We start from the raw sequence: 12,100 nt of genomic DNA on the forward strand, positions 1-12,100 counted from the left end.
ACCAGCTGAGATACTCCCCATAGGATCCCCAGTGCCGAGGAAGTGTTGCGGCAAGTTCAGTTCTGATGTAAGGCTCACTTCCACAACCCAAAACTTTGTTTACAAGAAAGCAAACTCCCTCTTGGTGCCTTCCTCCATGGCAGGGACGTGCCGGGCGAGGGGAGGAATTACAATCGTTATAATCCCACACCTGCAAAACATCTCTTGCAAGCACCAGACCTTGCCTCCTCTTTCTGAACTGAGCTGACACAGAAAGCCACTGCTTTCCCTCAGGGTGCCACATGCAGCACTAATTGCACCCTCAGCAGCATTGGCTGCATCTACATCTTCAGCCAGGTATCGTGCATTGGTGAGGAAAGGGCAGGTTCCTCCTCTTATGCGTGCCGGGCGATGTGCTCACATGCTCTGCAGGAACTAATTTCAGAAATTTAATTTCGTGTAAGCCAGCACAGAGCCAGAGGCAGTGACATCTCTTAGCTCATGGAGGAAAGCCATTCTCTCTTACACACTCTGGCCCACAAGGGTTGAAAGGAAAGCTAGATAGTAAAAACATTGCAATAAAACTCCATTTCTGAGTCAGCTGTGTGGGACAAAAGCCTCTCATTTCTTGGTATCTCACAGGGACAAGAATCACTAAAAGCTACGAGACAAAAGCCTCTATGCCGACAGCACTTCTCAGATTCATTTTTGATCACTTGATAATTCGTGCAAACAAGAGGCCCTGTTTAAACTATATTAAATATCTATATTTGCACTGACAAATCAATAGTGACAAAATTAATAAGGCCTTCTTTAAGCTTTGAGGACATGATTAAAGGGTTTTCCAAGGATATTTCTGCATTCAAAAGGATATAATTACACTTAAACAAGTTATCATGTTTGTGCACTGCAAGTACAAAAGCAGCTCTTACGGGACTTGTCTAGACACTTCCACCGTGTTTCTTTGTTCTTCTCGTAAAGTCGTTTTTTTATAAAGGCACTGCACCACTATCCAATTTTTTCATCCAAGTTTTATCTCTTTCTTGATTTCTGATAAGAGAAGATTCCTTCCTTTACAGAATCTGTGTTTTCTCAAATTTTCATTTTACAGAAATTTGCCAGGAAATGTTTTGTAAATCCAGAATGATTTCACCCTTTTCACATGCACAAAATCCTCTCTATTTCGGATCTTTATCATTTTCTGATATTAGTTCTTCAACTAGAATAACTCAGCAGTAGCCTTTAAAAAAATTAAGCAATGAATTGGAAGAAAATTGCCACCCAAAGTAATGCAGACCTGTGACTGTGCAGAGGGTTATTGCCTCAATCAATCATCTGTAACCTCAGACGAACAAATTTAGAAAACCATTACATATGTTAATGTATGCACACCCGTGTTCCAGCTGGCTTGCACCAATGGTACAATTATGCATAAACGTCAGGAAATTATGTGTGGAAAGGATAATGAGCAGCATTGTCTGCCCAATTACCAACTTTGCATATGCAAACAATAATTTTGCAAATCTGTGCCTGGCAAGTGTTTTTTCTGAAGTTGCATCAGCAGCTCTAAGGTTAACTGTAACACCAAAGTAACCCCAAACCACCTCAACTCTCCTTCAACCCATCCTCCCTTTTTTGAAGGGAAGAAAAGCGCTCCATCTGAAGGTGATTAGGAGGGAAAGCATGCCAGCCCAGCTCCGGCATAATCTGCCTATTGCTTGAAAGGCTGACCAAGTGGTGTTGCTTAAAGCATGTACGTGGATGCCTATAGAGAATGCAGTGGAAAGCCTGGGTAACTGGGAATTATGCTGCTTTATTTCAGGGATTCAGATTTGTTCCTGCTTGACTCTCGAACAATCTGGGCTGCAGAAGAAGGGTGGCTGGTGTTTGACATTACCGCAACCAGTAATCACTGGGTGGTGAATCCCCAACACAATCTTGGCCTGCAGCTATCCGTGGAAGGCATCGACGGTGAGTGTCAGACACCAACATCAATCAGTGAGTCTGTTCCAGGTACACGACTGCCAGCCAGGGGAAGCCTTTAGCATTCAGTACTCTTTCCTTTGAACAGGATTTCTTAAGCATGTTTTTCCTGGATTTGCCTAAGATGGAAATAACAATAATAAAAAAATAATCTGTAGATGTATTTCAAGTTAAGGATGTACTCAAATGCTTTAACAGATTGGGAACCTGTCTGCAGTCATTTCAGTATTAGCTATGTACACATTGTCATCAAGGTATGTATACGCTGCTGGCTAATTTGCAGGTAGTATAATCCAGTCGAGGAGAGAGGAAGAAACTTTGCTATGTGCGAAAAGACACAACTGAGTGATGTAGAAGACTGGTGTTAATTGGCACAAAAGTCTTTTCAAATTCAGAAGACAGCTAGGAACCATTTTAATTGCCTTTGTGGCAGCAGAAATTACTAGTAAAGTCATGCCTGGTCTGGAGTCCAAGGTCTGCAGTGTGCTTATGGTACAGACCTGTGAGGTTTGGGAATGGGTGGGAAGACCTGGCTCTGAAATATCTCCAGAAAGGATGTGTTTAGAATCAGGCAGGGAATTTTCCTAACCTGGTCTTAACTAAAAAGTCATGCTGCTTTATCTTAAAGTTAAGATTCCTGATGCTCACTTGGAGACTTGGGCAAGGAAACCAAAGTATTCTGGATCTTCTGGAGGGTTCCCAGGACCTGGGACCATCTGAAACAGCCTGGCTGCCCCACAAGAGAGGTTAAGAAAAACCCAGCTCAAAACTACTATAAGTACTCAGAATATAGTTATCTAAGGACATACTTTCATTCTCCAGATATGCATCTATGATATCACTTGCTATTGGTTTTTATGCAACACTCTGAACATTTCCAGTAAGTAGTATTTTGCATAAAGACTGTGCAAAGCAGTTTTGAAACAGGCAACCTACAGAGAATCATTTGCATGAAAGAGTGATTTTATTCATGTGACACCTGCGCACAGAGAGGTGCACAGGGTTTGTTTTAACCTGCCCTGAGTGATCAGTGAATACAGAAACCCAAACACAGATACAAAGCTGGAGCTTCACCATGGAAGTTACTAGTCTCCACCCCAATGATAGATGCCTTTTGCCATCTTTGTATAAAGATTCAAATTCAACCTGATTTACAAGTTAATCTTAACTCTTAAAGTTAAAACAGTAAGGTGAATTAACAGCTAAGACAAGCTTAACCTGTTTTCAAACACTTGTCCTTGGTTTTAATTTCCAGTTTGCCTCCTAAATGAAATAACTGGAAGTACAGAAGTTGTGTCCACGATCATGGCACATTTGTTCAATTGTGGTTCACGTATAGGAAAACCATCAAGACCCAGCCCAGAGTCCACAGAAAAGTGATAGCTAGAAGTAGGCTTAATATATCTAAATGCTATGGATACCACAGTGTTACACTCACACTCTTCTGCCAATAAAGTCTTCTTATCGCTCTGTCCTCCCCCATCCTCACCTAGTGATTTTACAGCAAATCCCATTTTTCAGCATTAAGGAGGAAGGCAGCAGATTTATGAATGTTACAGATTTCAGTGGAGACTTGTCAGGGTCCTGCATCCAAGGAAACGCTGCAACTTTGCACACACAGTAACCCCGTCTGCTCTGCTGGAGCAATTAGAAGTGGACCCTTAAAAGCATACAGCCAGATCTATCACAGAGAGAGCTTTCAAAGACAGAAACTCCCAGGTTCAGTGATAAGAGCATTCTCATCTGTTATTCGACTCAATGAAAACTAGGAATCCGATTTCTTTTTGCACTCCTGAGAAATCTAACTGAGTTTATATATGATTTCCACCCTTTGCTAAGTAACTTACTGCTTTCTCAAAATAGATTAACAAAATACTTTAATCATCCTGTCATTAAAGCTAGAAAAGCCAACTGCAATGTTTAAGAAGTAAATATAGAGATACAGGAACCAGTTGTCTGCTTGTCTTCTGTAACCAAGTCCCCTGGCAGTGCACCTTTGCACTCGCATTTCTCCACCACACACGTGAATTTTTGTTTCCATTTTGAATGGCGAGGACATGTCCTTCCTTGCTCCCCAAGTTTCACTTTGGATTTAGACCAACTGTGTGGACTAACAAGAAAGCTGCTTTTACACCTGGACTTATGAAAATCATGTGCTGCAAACAGCAGAATTTTGATGCAACACTATATGCTTGGGCAACCCCCAGAGCTTTAAGTGAATTAGAAGAAAAACCCTTTCCTTTGTATCTGTTGTTACATAGAGATCTGTAATCATGAAGTCTATTTAAAAAAATTCTGATGTCACAAGCACCGTTCAGATGAAATTATACAAAAGAAATTAATTAACTGATCTTTGTATTTCTTTATAATCTTGCCAGATAAGTCTATCAACATGTATAACTAGGGTGGAATCAAAGGGTATTTGCTTACTCTTAGAAAATGGAGATCAACTCAAGCAGCAAGCAAAAGAAATGTTTGAGTGACTCAGTAGCCTTCAGCGAGCTCTCAGCCCAGCACCCGATACGCCTTGCTTGGCAGCAGCACATGGGAACAGCAGCTGCCCACTTAAGTTTACTTAGTTTATTACTTAAGATCCCATTTTTGACAGATTTTAAAAAGTAGCTTCATAAAAGCAGATAAAGCCATGCCCTCTGGTTCAAGAGCACAGTTCTAGTTCTTTTGGGAGAAGTTTATCATTGTCTAGTGGCGACTACACATGCGTCCTTGTGTTTAACCTTGCTTTCCAGATGTATAGGAAAGTTAGAAAGGGATTTTTTCTCATCTTTATTAAAAAGAAATATGCTACTTTGCATACAGAGTGTTACATGCCTTTCCCCCCCTGCCAAGGGGACACTGCCACCACGCTGGTCTTGAACGTGACATCTTGGTGTTAGATGAGGAATTCATTGGGCAAATGCTACTTATTGCTGCACTAATGCAAATCCATTAAACATATCAGTGTGAAGTTGGGTCCCCTCACTGCATACTGCCGACCTACTCTAGAGAGACATGGTAAAGGTAAAATAATTTACACTGGAAAAACCACAGCTGTAGAGGTACTTGCTAGTTTAAACAGCTTTGGGAAGCAGAAAGACTTCTTTAAAGGGGCAGGAAAAGCCATAGGAGCAGTATTCAGTGAGCTCTAACTCCTGCAGCTGAGCTTGTTTTCAGGAAATAAGGCTTCAATCCAGCAGAGCCTGGGCACAAGTGGAACTACTTATATATTTAGCATTAGCTACTTGCTTAAGCACTTTGTGGGCTCAGCCTCAAATGTTTAAAATGAAAACTGTTTGGACAAGTTTCCGGAAAGTAGCTTAAGCAGAAGATGAAGAAGTTGTTGATGTGTGTCCACGTATAAATCTACGTACATGAGTTTTTACATTTGCTATTTTTACCCAAGCTTTCCTGGTGCCCTGTCCCAAAATTCGTTTTGCTTTATCTAGTTTGCAAGGCCTGGCCATGCTGGGCAGTTGTCCTGCTGCCAAGCTTCCATTAAAACACCTCTTGAGCCAGTCCTCTCCACAAATCCCATGTATTACAGCTTGGGACTTACTCACTGGGCTGCACACTTTTAGAAAAACAGAAAATGGACTCCAGCCTGAGGCTGGTCCATTTCTTGGCCTCAAGCTTTGACCACAGCCCCCTTTTTCTGCGTCTGTCACATTTACCTATCTTTTGGCCACACGCAAGAGCAAAGATGGAAACAATTCCATAAAGTCAATAGTTTATAAGCGTTAGCATTTACTTTACTCATCTTAAAAACAGCAGTTATAGAATATTACCTAGAAATGTTTCAGGTTACCAGCTGCTTTTGACACAGTAGTCAGAAACGAGTAAGATAAGGACATTTTTGTCAGTAGACTGTAGAGCCCCTCACCTGCTCTCCCTGGCCAGGCTGCCTTTCAGGGCTTCTCTAGGAAAGTGTCAGCTGTCCTTTGGCATATTTGATTTGTGGCTGACAAGGCCAGCTCTGTCCTTAGCAAAAGGATCACAAAAGCCATTAACATAGCTTTGACTTAGCAGCAGTACTCGGTAGCTTGGAACAGGATAATTCTGGATATCACCTCTGCATTTCACAACAGCACCCAGACATCCTTTGGAGACAACAGGGAAAAATATTAAATTTCCCACTGCCACCCCTTCCTTGTGTTTTTTGTAAATAATTGGTCTAGTTCTACAGAGAAACCACCTAATCATCTTTTACCAAAAATCAAATTATTTTAAAAGCCCAGGATGAAGAAAGCATGAACGGTAATCAACAGTTTTGCAAGAAAGTTATCAGGTACAGTAGTGCTGGGATGCAGCAATAAGCAAAATGTCTCTAAAGATCTGAACTATTTGTTTCTCTCAGCTACAGTGTATCTGGAACTCTGTCAACATTTCATACAAGGCATTTTTATTTTAAGTTAATAACCTTCCAGTGGGAATTTAGTGTTCCTATGGGCTGAGTTTTATGGTTCCTTTTATAGGATCGCTTCAAATTATAGGTTGGTGAACTTAAAGAAACCCCTCTAAAGAATGCAGGAAAAGTTAATGCTAAGCGGATTTAGGGTAAAATAATTATATGTAGGACTATTTTATGTAACTTTTACACGCAGATATAAAATGAAGTTAGCTGTGCTGAGCTGCTCTTGTCAGAAGCAGCTTTGCCGATTAAGTCCAGGCCCTTGGTGGATCGACGCATACAGACGTGCCTAGGAATCGCCCTTACCAGCCAGACAGCAGCTCTCCTCCTTGTTATCCTTACTACATCTGCCGAAAATGAAAAGTTACTGCAGGCTCTCTTATCAGTCCATTCTGTTATTAAGGGCAAAGCATCAATCCCAAACTGGCGGGTCTTATTGGAAGGCACGGCCCGCAGAACAAGCAGCCGTTCACAGTAGCCTTCTTCAAAGCCACCGAGGTCCACCTCCGCAGTATTCGCTCCACGGGAGGGAAGCAAAGGAGCCAGAATCGATCAAAAACGCCAAAGAACCAGGAAGCTTTCCGGGTGTCCAACATCGCAGGTACAGCGCGGGCTGCCGGGGTCCATGTTTCTGGGCTTGGGATAACGTGGGAATGGTTTCTCCCACATTCAGTCTGTTTGTTGTCTCTTTGGTCTACCACTAGTGTTCAGTTGCTGGTTTGAAACTACTTGGGATTAGGGATTATTCAAAAGAAGCTGGAAAAATAGTGTTTCTTCGAAACAATGCTAAGCTGAGGAATTTCTTAATCCAATTTAAAAAAAAAGCGGCACCTAACCAGAATATCTCCTTTTCTCCCACATAAAATAAACTCACATTTTGAAATGCAAGATAATTACATTACAGCAATGAATGATCAAAATGACAGTACATTTCAGTGGATCTGAATCAAAATGCTGTAGATTTTCAGAGTTTGTGATTTTAAGTCTAGCCCCCCAAAAGTAGTCCCAAAAATTTTGCACAGTAGAAGAAAACCCATTCATTGCTCAGGATAACCACAGCTATTCTGGGGGGAGCTGTGCTTCCTAATATGGAAGAAAACTCCGTCAGGCATTTGAAATAGAAACGTGGCTTTCTTATGAGATACCTCAGAATAACGGGCCCTTGGTGACCTTCCCAGCAGGAACCACAGCACAGGGCCATCTCTGCTGAGGGCAGGGGCAAATTCCAGCTCTATTTCTACCAGCACTTCACTGAATGGAAGGCAGGCTTACAAGAGGTGGAAGGAAAATGACAACACAGGGCACAATATCATCTTATGCGACTCACCTTTGCCTTGGATCGCTTGGGGTTACCTGCGAGGTTATGGGAGAACTCTCTCCCATCAGTCTTGTTGCAGCTTCCCTATATTTAATCAGGTCATTCCTGTCCTAGAACTAGTGATGTTTTTCTGCAGCCCTGGTGATCGGTGTGGCTTCTCTGACCTGCCCACGTGTATGTATTTCTGTACCTCTCACCTGAAATCCAAGAGTCTCTTAAAAAGGTTTTCCATAGCTTATGTTTCTGAGCTCTGGGTTTTGCAGTTCCACAGGCATAGATGGTCTGCAGTTTTAAGTGTGCATTTTTATCATCTATTTGCTATATCAATTCAATTTTTAAAGGATGGGTAGCGGACAAAAGAATTTCTTACTTCTGTGAGTAGGTTAGAAAAGTCCCTGTAACCAGCATCCTGATTCCAGCTTGGGAACCCTGTAGTGAGTTAGCTTCCAACAACAAGTGTTGAAAAAATATTTTTCTGGTACTTCTACTTGGGTCTCCAGCTCAGGCTATATGTCCAGGATGGACACAACTTTAAAACTACACTGATAGTCATGGTTGTTCAGATCCACAATTCAGGTCCATGCTTTATTCTTTGGCTTCAGCATTGTCACCCGTTGCAAGAAGTCTGTATTCTGGATCCAGCCGCACTGGACAGAACAACAGATTCCACATTATCTTAATGTTGTGTGTTGCTTTTGTAGGCCTGAAGTTGCAACTATCACTAGTAATGCAGGTGATTCAAAGACAGGAATTTAGAAAATAGGTAAAGGGTGCCTTTCCCTGTCACTCGTTTCATAGGTTCTCCTTTTATATAGTAGGCAATAATCAGAGAAATCTGCTTTTTGCTAATATGAGGTCAGAGGAGGCCCAGGGAAAAAAGAAAAAAAAATAATTTATTTTCTCAGGCCTTTTTTGGCGCTGCACAAAGCGCCAGAGGGGCATTTCATACGTATTGAACCCAGCCATTATTTTATGACTAAAACTGAAAGTGTTTAAAAAAAAAAAGCAAGCCTTAAGTGCGACAGCTGAGCAGTGATGCCTCACTCCCTGTTGGGGCATTGCTGTGGGTACTGGGGCATGCAGCAAGCGCAGGGGCAGCCCAGCCTTATGGCCACCCATTCTCCCCGTGCAGAGAACAGCAGCAGCGACCAGCGACAAGCCTGCAAGAAGCACGAGCTCTACGTCAGCTTCAGGGACCTAGGGTGGCAGGTAAGGCTGTGCGTGACCGGGGTGTGAGCTGGGGTGCCTTTGCAGATCGCTTATCGAGCTGCAATAGTGAGATCAACCCAATAAGTTGATTATTTTTTTTTTTTTTATCCCCAAGGGGAAAAAAATTTGTATATTGCCTTTAGCATGCTTGAGAAGTGCTTCTGCAAAGTTAGGGTATATAAATATTTAGTGTGAGACCGTCTAGAAACTCAAAACACTTAGGTCCTTTTGAGAAACTGTGGCCCTGAATTTCCTCCGGCAGTGCTGAACGCACATATGGCTCTCTCCATTTTCATCTATCAATTCTTTTAAATCTCGTTAAAGACATTTTCATTTCTGAAAGCTTGTACCTGCATTTCAGTGATGGGTGAAGTGATCCTTTTGGACAGCCAGGAGGACACTGCTGAATGGATAAACTAAACCCTGAAGTTCACCTACTCTATGGGCACATTTGCAAAGTGGGATGTGTCCCTCCAGGAAAAGCAGCTGCTTTAGAGGTGTACAAGATAGCATTAGAAAGGCCAGCGTACCAGATTTTATTTTGCAGGCCACTGTAATTGCATGTGAATGTATGATTGATAGTTCTATGTGTTGTTTTACTCTTTGTTTCACTGCACAATATTTCTGTCTTTCTCCACATTCTAACGTACTCAATTTAATCAAGGACTGGATCATTGCTCCGGAGGGCTACGCTGCGTATTACTGTGAAGGAGAATGTGCTTTCCCGTTGAATTCATACATGAATGCTACAAATCATGCCATTGTACAGACACTGGTAGGTGCACTGTAGCTCCTACTACAGTATTATATCTGATAGGTGCTACTCAGAAAGAAGTTTGTATGCAAAAAAAATCTCTAAGCTAACAAGAGAAGGAAGGTCTGCATTAGCTCATTAAGATGCCTGCAGCATCTGGCTCAACATGTCTAGCCAAGTGGCCTGAATTAACAGTTGGCTAGGAATTACCCTGTCTTTGCTGCAAGCATTAACATGCTCTCTCTAGTTTAAAAGGGCCCAACGATAGGCATCTCAATGGTGGTATAGTCCCACTGCATGGGAAGGAAAGAGCAGGACGCGAGACCCACTGTCAGCACCTCTTGGAAAAACTCTGTAAGGATAAACTGTACGCTGCCGCCAAAAGCGGATTTGGAGGCAGACTGAGAAAGGGGTCAGCGAATCCCCAAATTACACAGCCCAGCTGCTCTGTGGGTGTATTTGTTTTATGAAATTGTGCAAAGATGTCCAGATGGGAGCCCCGAGCTGGCGTGTCCTCATGCCACAGCGCCTGTGCTCAGGGGGACCGTTGGCTGGGGGCCACCCAGCTCCAGCTGTGTCACCAAAGCCAATGCACCACAGCTCTTGGCACGGGCCAGAAGACACATTGGTTCTGAGTACCCCGGCCAGGCAGGGCCCCCAGCTGACCTGCCTGGATGCCCATCCCTACCCAGTTCGGGTCCAGCTTAACAGCCCAGGCATCTACATCCCATGCACATCTAAGGACAACGTTGCAAAAAGCATTAAGAAAACTAGAAGCATCTACATTCCCAAGGGAAGAAGTATCTGTGTGTTTTTCTCCTGGTAGATTGCTTTTTATTTGCTTTTTTCCCCCCTCTCCTCGGAGGTCCCACAGCAGGGAGCACAGGGGATGCGGAGCCCTTGGCCCCAGCTGGGTCTCAGTGCTGCCAGCCACAGGGACAGGGGCCCCCCCGCCCAGGGCTGATGGGATTTCTCACAAAACCTCGCCCGCACGTCCCACAGAGTTTATCGTAACTGGTACACTTCTGCAGAATGCTGACTGCTCTGACAAATGGGAATTTTCTAATGAAAACCTGCCTCACTGAAAGATTTCCAACTAGATCTGACTTGGGTGCTTGCGTCAGCCTCTGTACAGGCAGGGGACATCTCAAAACGTTTGTACACAAAGCCAGGTGTTCAAAACATGTCAGAGTGAGTGTATGGGACAGACAGAAGAAGGTTGCCTGGGAAAGAAAAATATGGGGGAGGAGAGGGGAAAAGTAAATCTTAACACGCCTCTACTTTCATTCCCCAGGTTCACTTTATAAACCCAGAGACTGTGCCGAAACCCTGCTGCGCTCCTACACAACTCAATGCCATCTCAGTGCTCTATTTTGATGACAGCTCCAATGTTATCTTAAAAAAATACAGGAACATGGTGGTACGAGCATGTGGCTGTCATTAGATTTGTAGGAAAGAAAAAAAAAGTTATTTGTAAAGAGTGGTTTTGTATGGCTATATGGGGGAAGGGAAAAGGTTAGCACTCCAGCAATGGGTTTAAAAAAATCCCAAACAGTTTTTAGGACCGGGCTTCTGAAAGTTCAGACAATGGAACAGTTTCTGGATCTAAGTGGTATTTGAACACATTTTGTTTTAGTTTATTACAGACAATGAGCTTGTAAACTGAAACAAGCCAGAGAAACCATTTAAAACCAAATCTGCCTACAAAATTGGCTCCTACAATACATACTTTTGCAAATGAGTCTTTCTGAAGATTGCAAACTCAGTGTTGATTGCGAGTTAAAAAATAATAATCTATCCAAGGTGAGAATGTGCTGTGACTAATAAGCATGTGTAGTTCCTGTAACACAGTTTGCAATAAAATAAGTGAACAAAATATACCTGGAGTGAACAGGTATTTTGTTAGAGAATTATTACTTCCATCCCTCTGTTTGCTTGAATTTCATAAGCAAAACCAAAGATTAATTACGTGCAACTTTTAGTTTTAAACTATAGTAGCAAAACCTATATCTGGATCGATGCAAATTCAAAGGACAGATCAGTCTAAGAAAAAAAAAAATTCTAATTGGCAAGCAAAAGAACTGAAGAAAATAATTCCAAAGAGCAAGACTTTTTGGGTATACTTTTTTCAACAGGGAAGGAAATTTCCTCTAGCAACCAGAAAGAATTTGAATTTGCTATGAACTTGAAACAGGAAAGCAGCAAAATGTTAAGAAACAGGGATTAAACCTAATGTTTAGCTGGGGTATCCTAAGCAGTTACAGAGTTGTGAAAGCCAGCTAAAGATCCTGCTTCTGTTTGGAAAATGTCCATTGACTTCACTGACAGAACAAGTTCCAATGCTTTTTTGACAATGTGGAGGCTCAAGTGCAGAAGGTGCTGTCAGCTGGGACATACACCCAGCACCACACAGACCCAGCTAGAAACAAGCTAGGAAACGTTACTGCCCAGG

The 12,100-nt window shown here is 42.5% G+C and overlaps 1 protein-coding gene across 1 annotated transcript in view; it reads left to right on the plus strand.

Annotated features, from left to right (window-relative positions):
• Window positions 1-11,524, plus strand: part of BMP7 (bone morphogenetic protein 7) — a gene marked incomplete at its 5' end in the record, with an annotated part of 45,437 nt that extends 33,913 nt beyond the window's left edge. The window contains 5 exons of the mRNA XM_010569779.1: window positions 1,802-1,950; window positions 6,771-6,968; window positions 8,818-8,894; window positions 9,559-9,669; window positions 10,943-11,524. Coding sequence (XP_010568081.1) covers window positions 1,802-1,950; window positions 6,771-6,968; window positions 8,818-8,894; window positions 9,559-9,669; window positions 10,943-11,092 — 685 coding nt within the window. The remainder of the gene's footprint in view (window positions 1-1,801; window positions 1,951-6,770; window positions 6,969-8,817; window positions 8,895-9,558; window positions 9,670-10,942) is intronic.
• Between the last annotated feature and the right edge of the window lie 576 nt (window positions 11,525-12,100).

Source organism: Haliaeetus leucocephalus, unplaced genomic scaffold (assembly GCF_000737465.1).
Source record: "Haliaeetus leucocephalus isolate CR32 unplaced genomic scaffold, Haliaeetus_leucocephalus-4.0 Scaffold273, whole genome shotgun sequence".
Taxonomy (NCBI): domain Eukaryota; kingdom Metazoa; phylum Chordata; class Aves; order Accipitriformes; family Accipitridae; genus Haliaeetus; species Haliaeetus leucocephalus.